The 15,720-nt window shown below is 48.2% G+C and overlaps 1 protein-coding gene across 6 annotated transcripts in view; it reads left to right on the top strand.

The window, feature by feature from the left end:
- Positions 1 to 8,559, top strand: part of ALKBH3 (alkB homolog 3, alpha-ketoglutarate dependent dioxygenase) — a 35,835-nt gene extending 27,276 nt beyond the window's left edge. For 4 of the 6 annotated variants that reach the window (XM_057749747.1, XM_057749745.1, XM_057749746.1 and 1 more), the window contains exons 9-10: positions 7,344 to 7,442; positions 8,199 to 8,559. In XM_057749747.1, coding sequence (XP_057605730.1) covers positions 7,344 to 7,442; positions 8,199 to 8,291 — 192 coding nt within the window. In that variant the 3' untranslated portion in view covers positions 8,292 to 8,559. The other 2 variants (XR_009055539.1, XM_057749750.1) reach the window with 2 other exon arrangements.
- Positions 8,560 to 15,720: the final 7,161 nt, after the last annotated feature.

The raw sequence follows: 15,720 nt of genomic DNA, 5'->3' as shown, positions 1-15,720 counted from the left end.
TATTTTCAGTTCTTCCTATTCTCTCATTTTAATTGTTTTAATTCCCAAATCTTCTTAATTCTTTCTTGAAATGTCTGAAAAACTCATCCTTCTAACAGCAGCTTCATTCCAGGCTTTTTTTTTACCACCTGTCTAAAATACTAAAATGACCTTTTCCCACTCTGGTATCTTTAATTCGAATCTTTTCTGCCTCAGTTCTGATACCCAGATGCCAGGTATTTTCAGAAACAGCTCACTTTCTCTCTCTCCTCCTGCTCACAAATATTAATTGAGCACCTACTGTGTGTCAGGTACTGTGCTCAGCTCTGTGGATACAGCAGTAAATATGGCAGGTGGGGGCCCTGCCCTCATGGATGTCACAGGAGCTAGAAAATGATCAAATGAACGGAGAGACATAATTACAGCATGTGGTTAGAGCTCTGATTTTAGATTTTACTCTAAGTGCAATGGGAGTAAATGAGGTTGTGACATGCTCTGGTTTATATTTTTAAAAGAGCACTCTGGCTGCTGTGTGAAGAATAATTCAGGGAGAGGCAAGAGTAGGAGACTAAATAAAAGGTTGTTTCAGTGTTCTTAGTGGGAGACTGCTGATTTGGACTTAGATGGTGGCAGTGGGGAGGAACAAAGAAAATGAATTTGAGGTATATTTTTGAGGGTGAACCAGGTTTGTGGCTTGAGCAGTTGGTGGATGGAGGTACTGTTACTCAGATAAAGGAGGTGCAGGGGGGGTTGCATTTTATTTTGCTCTTGTTTAGGGAGACTCTGTAGAGGGAATCAAGAGTTCCTTCTTCTACATGCTAGGTTGGAAGTGCTTGAGGCTTCCAAATGCAAAGCAGGACATTGGCTGTGAAGTCTTGGCTTCAGAAGACAGGCCTGTGCCAGAGGCATCATTTGTGAGCCGTCAGGATGATGACCACGGGGGCAGCAGTGAGGGATGGTGAGCAGTAACCAGTGTGTGGTGCTGACCCTGTGCCTGGCCGTGTTCTCAGTGCTTTACCTGCAGCCCCCAGTAATCTTGTCAAGTCGATGCTTCTGTTATCCCCGTCATACAGGTGAGGTAGCTGAGGCACCGTGTTCAATCACTTTTTCGTTTGTTGAACTGAATTGAAACTAATAATCTAGATAGTATGTAAAGCTATGGAACTGCACATTATCAATTCAGGGCAAAAGAATAGAGACAGAGGAGCAGAGAGCCAAGGTTGAGCTCAGTGCTTTCATCACTTTGTTTTCCAACTCAGAAGTCTTTATGTGCTTTACTGGAACAGAGGGTAAATGTAAACTCCTCCACCAGACTGTCAGATCGTTACATAATTGGTGCCCGCTGACTTTGGTGTCTCGCTGTTCCCTGTGTGATTGCACCATTCTGCTGAATTGTCTCTTTGCTCCTTAGGCGTGCTCTCCACCTTCTCATCAGCTGAAGTCCTCTCCAGGCTTCAAGGGCCCACTGTAGCCTCGAAGCCTTTCCTGATGCCTCCAGTGAAGAAACTAATAATAGTTACTGCATGTCAGATGCTTCCTGTGAGCTTGGGAAATGAGAAACAGGTAGCAGGCTTCTACTTTGTTTTGTTTGACCTTTCTGCTCATTTGTGTTTTGTTTTTATAAACATCTTCTTAGTAAAAAGGTGGAAAAATTTCTAGATAAGTAGCTCATCTAGGAGATCAGAAATGACTTGGAAACCAAATGTCTCACTGTTGACTAAGGTCATTAATTTGGAAGCATATTTTGCATCTGTGGCCATTTCTGATTGCACTGATCACTGAGATTAAGAATATGATACTTGAAGCAGCATATCTGTCCTGAGCTTTGTTTCAGGCACTACCATGTAGAATGGCAAAGGGGCATCAGAGAAGGCTGGCAGATCACATGTGGCCTTGCTGGGAGCTTACACAGGATGACAGGACATGGGCATAAAAGAAGGAGTCATGTGATGGGTCCACCAGCAGCTCAGTTGGGCGGCTCTTAAGTGGAAAATGGTCCTTGGACTTGTTTTGTGTATATACTTCTCAGTGTTTTTAAAGAAACTGAGTTAGTTGCCAAAATTTATAACTCAGGAGAGTTCACATAAAATCTCCTTTTTCAGTTTCCCTGGAAAACCCAGAAGATCAGGCAACACTGGGGGAACAGAGAGGGAGCTGTAGGGTGGCTGCCCCCCGGATACAGGCCCCGTGCTCTCTGGTGCTCCATGGTCCCCACTCCCCACTGTGTTGCACCTGGCCCCCGCCCCTTGTTTATGCTACTTGCTGGTGTTTGTGACCCTTACAGTGTGGTCAGGGTGCCATATAATTCAGACAGGACATATTACAGGGTTTCGGGAGAAAGAGCATCACTTTGGAGAGCACAGTAAAGTGGAAAAAATACAGGCTTTAGAGCCAGGCAGATCTAAGTTCAAATACTTGCCTACTTGCCTCCTGCCAGCTTTTTGCCTTAGAAACATACTTTCCCTCCAGCTTCCTTTGCTTATAATAAAATGGAGAATGTCATGTCCCTTACAGAGTTGTGGTGAGAATTAGCAGTACTGGGTACAAACGGTCCCTAACACGCCTGGCACTGTAGCAGTGAACACCGTGATTGATCGTGTCCAGAAAGTCTAGCAGGATGCCTTAGAAATTGTTATGAAGAGACACTTGGGGCCGGGGAGTGGGGAGCCAACTTCAGGTGGATTAAAGAGTTAAATCTAAAAAATATAGACTTCCTTTTAACTAAAAGGAAATGCAGTCATACATTTAAGTTTCCTAAAGATGGGAAAAAACCATAAAGGAGAGCCAAAGAAAGATCAGTAGAGTTGACTGTAAAAATGTTTGAGCTACTCTGTGTTAAATATCAGAAACACAGTTAAAAGGCACGTAGCAAATGAGGAAAACATTTACGGAAAGTAAAGCGAAGGGAAAGTATCCTGCACGTATGGTTCCAGATCCATAAGAAAAACGTCAGCACCCCATAGAATAATGGGCAGAAGACAGGAGCAGAGACTTTGCAAGGGAAGAAGTGCAAATAGGCATGTGAGAGGCGGTGAACTTGCTTAGGGATTTAAGAGCGCGGCGTGTGAAGGGTGAGCTGCCACTTCTCCCTAAGTGTCTTCGCCGTCGGTCAAGAGTGCTCCGCGCTGGCGGTGTGCGCAGGTGGTGGCGCTGTAGGCTTTTCCTGAGGGAATTATAAATTGCCACAACCTTCTTCAAGCAGTTTGATAATATAAATCAAAGTGCCTTCAAGTTCATCGTCTTAGATACAGTTATTCCACTTGAAAGAGATGTTTGCCCAAGATCTACTTGCAGTAGCTTTTTCTTTCTTTTTCCTTTCTTTTTTTTTCTCTAAGTATTCGTGGTACATTAAAATGTCTGATTCCAACCAGGTGTACCTCACTGCTATATCCTTAGCACTAGCACAGTGCCTAACATATACAGGTGGTCCACAAATAATTTGTGAGTTTAAAGGAGGAAGGATGTGGTCATACAAAGGGATATGATATAACCATGTTTTAAAACACTGCCCATCTAAGATGCAGGAAATGCTCACAATGCAGTGTTAAAGATGCGTGCACGCTTGTGTGCGTAGAGTGCTCCCTGTGTGTGTGCTGCGTGCATTCTGAGGATGGGATGGAAGGTGATTTTTCTGTTTTCTGGATGCCTTTCCTCAGTCCTTCAGGACATATTTATTGATACGTGTGATAGGCATTGAGCATATGTCAAAAGGGAAAGACAGCATAGCCCTCCCCTCATGGAGTTTCTCAGAGATCAAGAAGGCAGACGTTGAGCAGGTGATCATACGTGTGTCATTTACTCTGGTAAACTTACGTTACTTTTACAGTAGGGAAAAAAAACTATGCCGATGATGATTTTCAAGTATTCATATTGGTAGTTTCTAAGACACCTTTTTAGGACAAGAAAGATGCGATTACATGAAAAGATCTAGATAGATCTCACTCATACAGTGTGACGTTTCCTTTCCAGTGAAAAGAAAAATGTTCAGATTTCTTGCCTGTTTGATGGTTTCTAATGACATAACAATAAATACAACAAGGTTATTTTTTTTTTCCTAAATGCCATTTTTCTAAAGGAAAATGAATAGGCTCAGATCTTGGTGAGAGTTGTGGAACTTTAGAAAGCCCCAGCACTCATTGGAAATTATAATTAAGCACTCATATGAATTGGCTATGGTTGGGGAGAGTGCGAATGTTGATTAACGTTAATATAAAAAAAATTTTTTTTTTTGCTTTTTCCATCGACTTTTGAGGTTTCAAGTGTGTGGAAAATGAAGATTATCACCAGCAAGAGCTGCCCATAGACTGGTTGTGACCCGAAACGTTTCTTTTAGCTGGGATTGGGAGTGGAACATTTCATCCTAAGCCGTGGCTTTTTTAGGGGTGTGTTTTGTTTTGCTTTGAAGAAAGACCTGAGTAAATCGAAAGGGTTACAGAGCCATGTTTGGGTGATGTAAGCATGCTTAGTGGCCGGGAGTGCGCTCCTCTGGACAGTCTGACCCCCGCTCCCACTGTCGCTCACCCGTTCGTCAGCGGAGCCCCGGTGCTCAGCCACGCGAGCTCCGCTGCCCTTTTATCTGCTTCCTCGGGGGGAAACGTCTCTGTGCGTCTTGGTGAAGTTAAAGGGTGGCGCTGTGGTCTGTTGCTGCACTGGTCTCCGGGGAAGCAGTGTTTGTGAGCTCTGCGTTGCCTTGGTAGAACCCCCTGCCCCCCTTTCTGTCCGTCTCCTGCGAATTAGGAATGCACTTCCTAAGCCAAGGGTGTTGGAAGGAATGAATAACAAGCAGCAAAGTAACGACCTCACTTCTCACTGTGGGTGCGCTGCTGTCACCGTCTCCTTCAGGCACGGATCAGAGTAGCTCCCTGCCAAGTGAAGGCTCCCCCTCTTTTGCTCTCTGGTACAACTAATGGTTATACTGGATGTAATGTTGAGTTTCAAACCAACCTGAGGCTTTCTCTCATTTGAACACCTCCGGCCTTGGACACAGTGAGGGAAGTGAGGCTCTGTTGAACGTCACTTTCCATGCATGCTGCTGAAGCCCTCTTGCACTTGGGATTCTCTTTCACTTGCTAGGGCTACTCCTGCTTCATATGTCCAGGTAGAATTACAGTGCTCACTCCTCTTCCACTGGCCTCAGCACTCCCTCCTCCCCAGTAAGGGTAGTTTTTGGGGGTTTTTTTTTTGTTTTTTTTTTTATGTTTGGAAAACTGTAAGTAATTCCATTTATTTGGAGTCCAGGGTGCCCAGGAGAGACATGTGGGAGATGAAGCTAAAGAGGAGGAGCAGGCAGGTCATCAAGAGACTTGGGTGCCAAGCTAATGGATTTAAACTTCATCCTGAAAGCTTTGGGATGTGATTAAAGTATTTTAAGCAAGGGAGAGGAATTCTGAGATCAAATTTGCATTTTACCACAGTGGCTCTGGCTGAGCAACACTGGATTAGAAAATGTTGGTTCTTAACGCTTCTAACTTCTCCAAATTACTCCTTATACCTCTTCTCTAGTCTCACAGACCTGTGTACAGAGGATGGGCCTTGGTTTCTTGGCGTCTGGGCTGTTGCATATACAATTCCTTCTTCCTAGAACACGCTTTTCCTCCTTAATGTATTTTTTTCTTTTTTTAAATTAAAGAGTAGTTGATGTACAGTGTTATCCCAATAATGTTTGGATGTTCTAAGAAGTCTCCGTCTCAGGATTGTCTTCCTGTTGTGCTGAGTGTCTTTCCTGGGTACTTCACTGCACTCTCCTGTCTCAGTGTCTGTGGCTGATTTATGCACTAAGGCCCTGTTGTGCTTCCAGACTCTGCGGAAGACGGTGACAGTTCTGTTTCTAGCTGTGCAGAACCTCGGTCTGGTAACTGACTTTCCAGCCTGAATCAAGGAGCTCTGGCCCCTCTGATCTCGTGAACGACACACTCCCTTCTGATCTCTTCTCTTCTGTAGAGCATACATCTCCTCTCTCTGGGATACTTTTTGCAGAGAGCACCCTTTTGCTTTTCTGAAATGGAGCTGGGCCATCCTTGGACAGGATCACCTTCCCACTGCTCTCAGGCTGGCTGAGGGGTCAGAGGGAAATGTTTTGGTGCTTACTTATTACTTGAAAGACAAAAGGTGGCAGACACAAAATCAATCACTGAGACCAAAAATAATTTCAAACATTGCTTATATCTTCTGCTTATAAAAGTTATAACAGTGCTTGACAAAGTCACTGCTGAGGGTTGGGGCCTGGAACCTAGACTGTTTATGAAAGTTCATTTTGTTTTGATTCTGATTTTCCTGGGGCGGGGGGAAATCATTGTAAACAGTTACATTCTCAGAAGCACCCCTACCATAGTAAACATAAACACAGCACTGCAGTGAAATCAGTCCTGCAGTAACCCAACTGTGATCTCTTGCATTGGAAGCAAAGCACATGAATGGACGGATCTGCCCAGAATGGAGGTGAAGAAGGCAGGAAGCTTGGGTCCGTCGTGGTCTCCGTTCCCGACGTCCTCCTTGTGGCTGTGAGCGAGGAGGTTGTTCAGCACCCGTGTCAGCAGTGGAGGGGGAGTGACCTCACCTGTTGGCCATATGGCAGCCCGCGCGGGGAAGCCTCGTTACGACAGTGGACGTGAATTGACCTCGAGCTCTGGAAGAAAGGGGCTGTGCAGATACGGGCATTTGTACCCCAGGTGCTCAGGAGTTGCGATCCAGTCTCAAAGGCTTACACAGCCAGTCTCAGTTTAGCAAGGCTGTTCTGGTCACGGCAGAGCTCCCTTGTTTGATAAAATCTTGCTGTTGATTGTTCTGGAAAGAAACAAGAATATATCTCCAAAATAGCAAAGGAGTTACAGGAAGAGTTGTGACGAGTTTTAACATAGGTACCAATTAGTGAATTGGCCTAAGTTGTGAAAAGCTGGTCAAAACTCATCACACCACATCATGTGTGAAAGCCTATTCTTCTAACACTATGTCAAAACACAGGGCACAGAATAAGGCAGATGTAAAGAATTCTTGTATGAATGACTTTGAATCCCTTCAAGGCCAGAATGTGCTTTTCTGCGTTTTGGGTGCTGAGAATACTAACAGCGATTATACTGTACTTAATAGGTGCCAGGCTCCCAGTGATTCAGTCCGTGTGAGGTGAGGCTCGCAGCCGCCCTGTGTGGCACGTACTGGCATCATCCGCGTTTCACACATGAGGAAATTCAGTAACAGAGAGGGAAGTCACCTGCCTAAGGCCAGTCAGCTGCCAAGCGACAGAGCCCGTACACGAAGCCCCGCCGTCTGGCTGCGTGGGGGTTGCCGTTTCTTTGACCAGTGTCACGTTCTGTTGCATCTTGATCACACAGTCAGAAAAATCCAGTGCAATGAATGCTGTTTTCTAGGAAGAGAATGGAGACTACACGTATGTGGACAGAGTGAAGATCCCCTTGGACCATGGGACCTTGCTCATCATGGAAGGAGCCACACAAGCAGACTGGCAGGTGAGAACGCGCAAGTAGCGTGGATTCGCTGTCACGTGGAGGCAGTTTTCTGGCTGGTCACGGGGATTAATTTCTGGATTAAACGTGGTAAAAAAGCAGGTTGCTTTTATGATGAGCGGGAGGCAATACACTGGCATCATTTCCAAGGAATTTTGATTCTGACATTCAGAATGGCCCCCTGCAGCAGCGGTGTCCAGTAGAACTGCCTGTGATGGTGGAGATGCTCTGTATCTGTGTAGCCCAGTGTAGTTGCCACTAGACACATGGCTGATGACCTCTTGAGGTGTGGCTAGTGTGCTAAAGAACTGAATTTTTAATTAATTTTGAGCTTCAGGCAGCCAGTGGCTAGCATATGGAGCTGCACAGCTCCACAGCTTCAGCCAGGCCATGTTTAAGGTGTGCAAATTAATGTAGGAACCCTTAGCATGAGAGGGGAATCTCGTGCCTCTCTGTGATCTCAGCCATTATGTTTTCTTATGAGCTTTTGAAAAATGGCAGGAGGCTGAGAGGAAGAGCAACACTTAGAAAAAATGAACCTATCTGCCTGTGAGGGTGCTGACATATCACAGTGAGGGCGGTGGTGGGGATTTGTTTCAGAGAAGAAGACCTTTTTCCACAAGACTTTAAAGAGCTATTGCTGCTCATTGAAGGGAGATAAAATTGAAATATGTCTGTGTCCTCATAAATAAGTTTTAAATTGCTTTGGAGTAAAAGTATAAGTGTGTTTATGTCAGAGTTATTCATATTTCCATTTAGCATCGCGTGCCCAAAGAGTACCACTCTAGAGAACCAAGAATAAACTTGACCTTTCGGACAGTTTATCCTGACCCTCGAGGGGCGCACTGGTGATGTGAGATCTTGGAGAGAGAAGCCTTGCTGAGACTGAGCAAACCTTCCACTGTGAAGAAACTTCCAGAGACTGGTCCAGCTGCTCTCGTGGTGTGGCTGTTTGGAAGACGAGGAAGGGATTTGCTTCCCAGCTTGGAGTCCTTTTAAATGACAGCCTGCAGTTCATGTTCATAGTATGTTTACTGTGGGAACAGTAATCCCTAATCACATTTTGAAATCATGTATTTTCTTTAGGCAAATTAAAAACTGCTGTGGCTGTGTTCACAGATGATTTTGTCCATAAGCAGTTTTTTTCCTGCCCTCTCCCGCTTCATTTGAAGAAGTATGAATGGACTTTGCCTCCAGGGTAGATCTGCACGTGTTTGTTCCTTGTGCCTTTAGCAAAGTGGAGATATAAATATGCGTCAGGACCCTGGAGCCTTCCGTAGGCAGACAGCTGCTGAAACCCAAACAGAGCTGTGCTGAAGTCTGCCTTGACTCCTGAACATCTTGGCTTGTGTGCTGTTGTAACGGAAAGCTGCATATTCTGGGAGCACTTTATTTAACTGAGTCTCCTTGCCTGTCCATCTTCCCAGGATATGCTCAGACAGGTTACAGGCCTCTGAATAAAGAGCAAAGGTGGTATTCTCCAGTGTACCTCCAAGCAGCCACCTAGACTACTTGAAATACAGAAGAAAACTGTCCCCTCAAAGGGAGGAAGAATTGAGTGATGTCATGAGAAATTTCGGCTGAAGAGCAGCAAATGCCCTGCTCGTGGCAGCTGTTCCACGTAGATTAGTTCCTCCTGGAGAATGACTTGAGTCATTTAAACCCAAGCCAGATAGGCGCGGGAGCAGTCCTGCGGGGAATAGACTCAGTTACCTAATAGTCCTGTTCACTTTTAGAGTTCAGTAGCCCTATGACTCAGGCTTTCTTCCTTCTCAGTGTTTTCTTCTACACATGTTCCTGAGGTTCAAGGGTTAGTCTCTGATGTCACCAAAGTTCCCAAAACAGAGCGGCTGCCCCTTGTTGCATCATAAAAGCATGTGTCTTCCTGACCCCTTGACTTAGGAGCAGCATGCCAGACCAATTCCAAACCAAGACAGGGAACACCGGAGAGAAAGAGAATGGATTGAAATGGATGAAAGTAGAGCGAGAGAGTTAGAGTTTCCCTAGCTCCCTGCGGGAAAAATGTACTGAGCTTTCTTGCTTGTGATCTTGTTTCCCTTGCATGCTGTAAGGTGGATGCTCCCCATGGTGGTGATAAAATGCCAAAGGCTGGGCAGGCTCTTCCCTGGAGTGCGGGTGCATGGCGTGCCTGGCCAGGCGCTGTTCTCTGGCAAGCTCTGTGGCTTCTTGAGTCTCTTTCTTTTAAATGTTGTTGCATGTGTGTAGCTCCTTTCTCTAAGACATACCAAGTGCTTTATAACATCTGAGCGTCATACTAAGCCTTGCTGTGAGGGCGGTACAATCACCGTAACAATAAAATAAAACCTATGTCATCCCTAGCTCTCCTCCAGTTCAAACAAACACAGCCTGGCCAGGGTGCTGTAGCCAGCTTTGGCTACGAGTTGGGTGCATGACCTGCGGAGATTCCTCTTCCATTCCCACAAGTGAGAGAGCTGGCAGATGACTCCGCGTCTTCCCACATCCCTCCTAACGCGGGGTCATACCCTCCGCTTGCGTCAGCTGCAGATGTGCTCCCTGTCCTCATCACTGCCATGTCTGTCCGGAAAACGGATTCCTGCTCTTCAGCAGACAGCCTGGGCTACCACCTGGGTTTCATCATCTGAGAGCAGCAGTCTTAGGTTTTGTTTCTTGTCGTCAGATGCCGGAAGTGCCATTCTTTCTACCACTAAGATAATGTCCCTTCTGAAATGTCAAGTAGGTGCCTGCCGCAGAGTGAATGTGCTGGGTTTAAGACCAGACAGGAATTCCAGACCCTGCCAGAGACGCGCGTGCTCAGTGATTGCACCAGCCGGTTGCTGTGTTTTACTGGTGGTGGATCTCAGCTAGGAATTAAGGGCGAAGCTATTTTTGTCACGATTACTTACAAAGCAGAGGGAGCAAATATAATGGCCGTTACATGAAGAAACACAGGTCTGGGTTTTTAACTGCCCTTTTTTTGAGCTTTAATAACCCACCGGGACAATTTACTCACAGTCCTATAGGAGCCTTTCGTAAATAATCCCTAATCCTCCCTGCAGCCCTGCCAGGGAAAGCTGCTACTCCTATTGTAGAGACGAGGCAGCCGAGGCTCCCAAGAGGTGGAGTCACTTCGCAGGACTTACGAACAGCGGAAGCAGCACATAAAGCACAGGCTAACCCTGGACTGAGCTTTTCCCTCTGCCATGCCGAATTTAGGCGGAATAGTCCAGCGAGCACCTCAGATCCCTGAGCCTCAGGGTTTCTCGCGCAGAGCGGGCAGCCCAAGCTCACCCTGAGCCCTGCCGGCCCAGCTGACTGCCAGGCCACTCTGTCCCCTGGCTTTCCTGTGCGCCAGGGCATGTATCTGCAGCTCATCTCTCCTTAATCAACGTTAGCATCTCCCGGTGAGAAACTCTGCTGCCAACTGGACCAGAATTGTCCTATTTACTGGGGGAAGCTCATTTGGGGGGGACATAATCCGACTTATGATGAAGTAGACAAATTCTTATCTAACCTTCCTGGCAAGTGACTGAGAACGTGTTTCCTGACCATTTCCAAGCGAACTTTCAGAGGTGGACAGGTGGTCCCTTCCCGCCTTCATTCTTATCTGTGAGTACACCTGGGGACCCTGACGCCCAGAGCCGGCATCAGGCTTCCTCAGGATGCTTGCCAGCACCGCGACTCCGGTCACCAGCCAGCCCAGGAAGCAGGGCGGCTGCACACTAGAGACATGCTGACAACGTGCCTCAGGGCACGGGTCGGAACAGCCGGACACAACATCAGATTGTATCCTCAGTATTGAAATCGGGTTCTGAGTTGTTGCCACCTAAACCACTAACTCACATGGCATCGATGATTCCTAGTAAGTTTGGGTCACAGCTCATGGACCTGCCATTTTCGTGTGACACTCACTCCCTGCTCCCTCCATGGCTGATGGGACCTGCCCTCGTGAGTGGCAGGTCTGTCTGGACCTGGTCTGTAAGTGGTACCGTCTCCTTGGTTGTGCCATGGCAACCCCAGAAGAGTTAAGCAGGTGCTGCAGCGAGCAGAACACTCCAGTTGGAGGGCTTCAGAGCGAGCCCTGACACACGACGGTCCCTGCCCTGCTGGGAATATTTCTTCCCTGAGTTCTGGCAGCTTTTACTTGGCTGCGGAATATCTGAGACCCACTTTGCCTTTTCTGGTCATAAACACTTGTAGTGTTGAATCTGAATTCTTGATTGCTTTATTTTCTTAACTCTGCCTTTGAAAAAGCTGAATGTTTCCATAGTGATGCATTCTGTTTGTTTAAATCTTTACATATACGTGGTTCCACCCACATTCTCTCCTCAGAGGGACCTAGTCTACAGCTGTCCCCTTACCCCCTCCCATTTTTCTCTTTGCAAGGAACCCTCGTTTGAGACCCCTGTCAGATTTGTGTTGCTGAAAACCCATTCTTAGGTACGATGATTCCTGTGTCTGGGGGTCAGCAGGGGAATTATTCTCATGTGTATTATTGAGAGTGGAACACAGGCTAAGGGTGCCTTTTCCAGCTGGCTTAGTACTGCTGGGCCAAGTTAGGAAAGCCTTCCCCAGCCTGTGAACAGAGCCCCATGCTGGGCTGGGCTTTCAGCTGGGCATGTAGGAAAACAGGATAAATTAGGAAGTGTTTTTGTAGCTAAGATTACCCGAAAGATTGTTTTCTCAGATGAGCCAACTTGGAGCTGACCAAGGCATGTGTGACAGTGTTATCATTACAGTTCTGTGGATGCTATCACTTGCCCTCCATGTAATGGTGATGTCACACTCCCTGGACACCAGGGACAGTCCCTGTTCTCTTGTGGCCTCCACGAGTGTGGACATGCTCAGGCAGAATCCTGGCCCCTGACGCCACTAGCTTTTAACTCTGGACACAAATTCTAGGTTTCTAAGAGGGAAGGAAAGGTGAAAGCCAGAAGGACGTGTAGAGTATTTACTGGACCAATTGTTACATACATAACCTGGCTGGTGATTGGTTGCTTCTTCAAACAGATGAGGAGACAGGTACCTAGAGGATAGGTCAGATCTGAGACTGGGTGTCCCTGGTGGCAGGCTCCTGCGTGGTTACTCGTCAGCAGGCATTTAGTGCGATCTCTGGGCTTCCCCCGGCCCTGGGGTGGGGGGGCGGGGTGAGGGCAGCTCTAGCCAGAGTCTCCTGGGGCTGGAGGGACTGTGCTTTCTCAGCTCCTTCACCAGCTGGAAAAAGCTACCTTCCTTGCCTGGGAGCCTGGAAGCGTCTTCCCATCCGGTGGGAGGCAGGAGGAAGTGGTGGGCCAGGCAAGGGGCTCTCAGGGCCACGTGATCAGGTTGCAATTAGCCGCCCACTGCAGGAAGGGTGTGGGCGCGCGCTGTGACAGGCGCCTGCCGCGCGGAGCCTGTGAGGCTCCAGACGCCCCCGAGAGAAGGCGAGCGCGAGCCTGCGGGAGCGAGCGGCGTTAGCTGCGGATGTCGCTCTGATGACTGAGTCGGAGCCTCTGCCACCAGGTCCCTCCCTGCTCCCCCCGCCCTGCACGTGGATGGGACCATCTGGGAAAGGGAATCCACCCCCTCCAGAAAGCCTTTCTGGGTTGAGGGCTGTATTATCCTCCCTGCCTAAAGAATGTGAGATGGGTGGATGAAGGATGCTGTGGGGGCCTCCCAAACTCTGGCCCAGGGTATTCAGGCTGCTGAGCACCCAGTCAGGACTCAGGAGAGTCCAAGAGAGGAGGAGGGCCCCGCGGAAGTGTCTCCCTCATGCCCTTGTCGGTTAGAGAATACTTCTCTGGAATGCTTTCTCTGAAAATGTATCGAGGGATTCGCCATCAATTTCTTCTCTGCACCCTGTCTCTGATGGTGGCCGTTAGCCTTTATTCACCCCCTATGAAGGGGAAGGAAGGACAGTTAACCTAGATGCACAAATCTGGGAGGAAGGCGGAATGTGTGGCTTCCCTCTCGCCGCCCTCCCCCACCCCCAGTCTGCCTTCTGGAGCGCCTCCCACCCTGCGCTGGGAGAGGGGGCCAGAGAGGAGAGCTGGCGGGCTCTTCCTGCCTTGCCCGTTGTCTCTGAAAGTCCTGTGCGGGTGTAGGCTGGGCGCTGCTCTCCCCACGGGACAGGTGCTCTTCTGAGGGCACCCAGGGCCATGCTGGCAGAACCAGCATGAAGAGCCACAGCAAGTGCCCAGGCCAGGGTTCTTTACCCCACTCTGAGGTTCCGTGACCTCTTCTGAGATCCCCCGCTAAAAGCAGCCCCCAGAAGGTCGCAGTGCCTCTTGGGGCAGCCCTCCAGGGACTGGTATGGGTGGTCTCCGTGCCGCACCAGCCAGGTGGCTGGGGATTTGGCAGGGATCCCTGCCGCAGCTCGAGGTCGCATCCTTCTGCAGAAAAGAGAGCAGGCCAAGCTCTGCACCAGCGGCTCAGGGGAGTTAGCTGGACAACGTCAGGCAAAACTGGCTCAGATTCACCTTTGCGAGGGGGACCATGCCCCCCTTACTGTCACAGTGCTGCCTGCAAGGCTGGAATTAGGAAAGAGCTTGGACACACCTCCTCTGTCCCAGCCTCCGCATCTGTCAGACTTAGTGCAGAGCCCTTGTGGATCGAGCCTCAGCTTGAGCCAGGCAGACCTGGCCTCGAATCCCACTCTGTTCTTCCCAGCCGAGTCACCTTGGGCCCATCAGTCAGCCCCCAAGCCTCAGGCTCCTCCGCTGTGAAACGGACAGAGAAGCAGCCACCTCTCCGAGGTCTTGTGAGGCTTGAGATCATGAATGTGACATGCCCGACAGTAATGTGCTCAGCAGTGTAATTGTTTTAAGTAAAACATTCCACATGCCCTGCTAGCCCTGACCCTAAACCCCTGTGCTGGGTGGGCCGTCCCGCCGTGACTGACAGATGGCCCTGTGACCCTGCCCTTCCCCTTGCCAGGCTCCCTGGGCGCCTGTACCTCTGTTCCAGTCAGCGAGGGAAGGCCCAGCGGCCTTGGGAAGGAAGGTCCAAATGGAGATGGTGCACAAAGAGGCTGATGATATTAAGACCCAGCTGCACTTAAGTGTCTCCTGGGAAGTTCTTTACACGGAGCTCAAGAGAGCTCCCAGGTGCCAAAGTGGCCTCGCGTCGAGGCTCGGTGGCTCTTGGCAGCCTCACCACATGCTCCCCAGGTAATTGGCCCCCTAATGCACCAGCCCTGGCCTGGCCCCACTGCTCCCCTCCCCCCCCCCCCCCCCCCCCGCCTCGGGTCAGTGCATGACACTTCCCAGCCTGGCGAGCGGGTCACAGACCAGTGTGACGCACCCCCGCCAGTCACATTGTTTTCTTGTCCTTGCAGGCCATTTCTAGATTCTGTACAGAACACCTTGGCCTGGAAGAGTAAACAGGATTGCCAGGCGATCTTGAATCAGAAATTCTGTTCAAGACCTGGGCTTTTATGTCCAGAAATTGTGTGTTAGATGCACTGGGGGACGTATAAAAGGGAGACCCCATCCCTCCTATTACAGATAGAAGTAAACCAGCATGGCCTTTATTTTCTTCTTCAAAATTAGTTTTTATTCCTAACTACAAAAGGAGTATGTGTTCTTGTTAAGACATTTAAAAGAAAGACGCCGGTGGCTCAGGCGTAAACACAAAGTCTTAGAGTTGGGCCTCTCTAGGGTTTTGTTGTTGTTGTTGTTGTTTTGTTTTGTTAAGACATTTAAAAGAAAGATACAAGGAAAAAGGAAAATCATTTATAACTTGACACCAGAGATGACAACTCTTTATATTTTGCAATGGATTTTTTCTCTACACATTTGTATACTTAAAAAGGAGGGGGGGGACTTCATACTGAACTCATCAATTTGTAGCCTTTTTCTACTTATTTTGTAAATTGACGCATGATATTAATTGCTGTTCCCTAAGGCGTGGCTGCATAGAATTGTGTATAGTTGTGTCGTTACGTAACCAGTCTTTTGTGTTGGATAATTCAGTCGTTGTTGATGCTGGAGTTGTTTTTGCTATTTGTAACCATTCTGTTGATTTTGGAAATCATGAGAGTGGATGGAGGAGTGGTAGTGTAGCTAAGAGTCCAGGATTTGGCCTCAATCAGGCCTCAATTCAAATAATAAAAGGAGAGGTAAGTAACATTTTTATAGAGCCTGAATATTGTGCCAGGCACTGTGTTAAGTGCTTTACATATATTAGCTCATGATTTACGAATCCACACAATAGGCCATGGACTAGGCATTATTTTTATCCCCATTTTACAGTTGATGAAACGAAAGCACCACCCCTCCACTTACGCAGCCGTCCTGTGGCTAAACCTTTGTGCACACGTGTG

Source organism: Hippopotamus amphibius, chromosome 9, assembly GCF_030028045.1.
Source record: "Hippopotamus amphibius kiboko isolate mHipAmp2 chromosome 9, mHipAmp2.hap2, whole genome shotgun sequence".
NCBI classification, from domain to species: Eukaryota; Metazoa; Chordata; class Mammalia; order Artiodactyla; family Hippopotamidae; genus Hippopotamus; species Hippopotamus amphibius.
The sequence above is the reverse complement of the archived record's forward strand: the minus strand, read 5'-3'. Positions and strand labels throughout refer to the sequence as shown.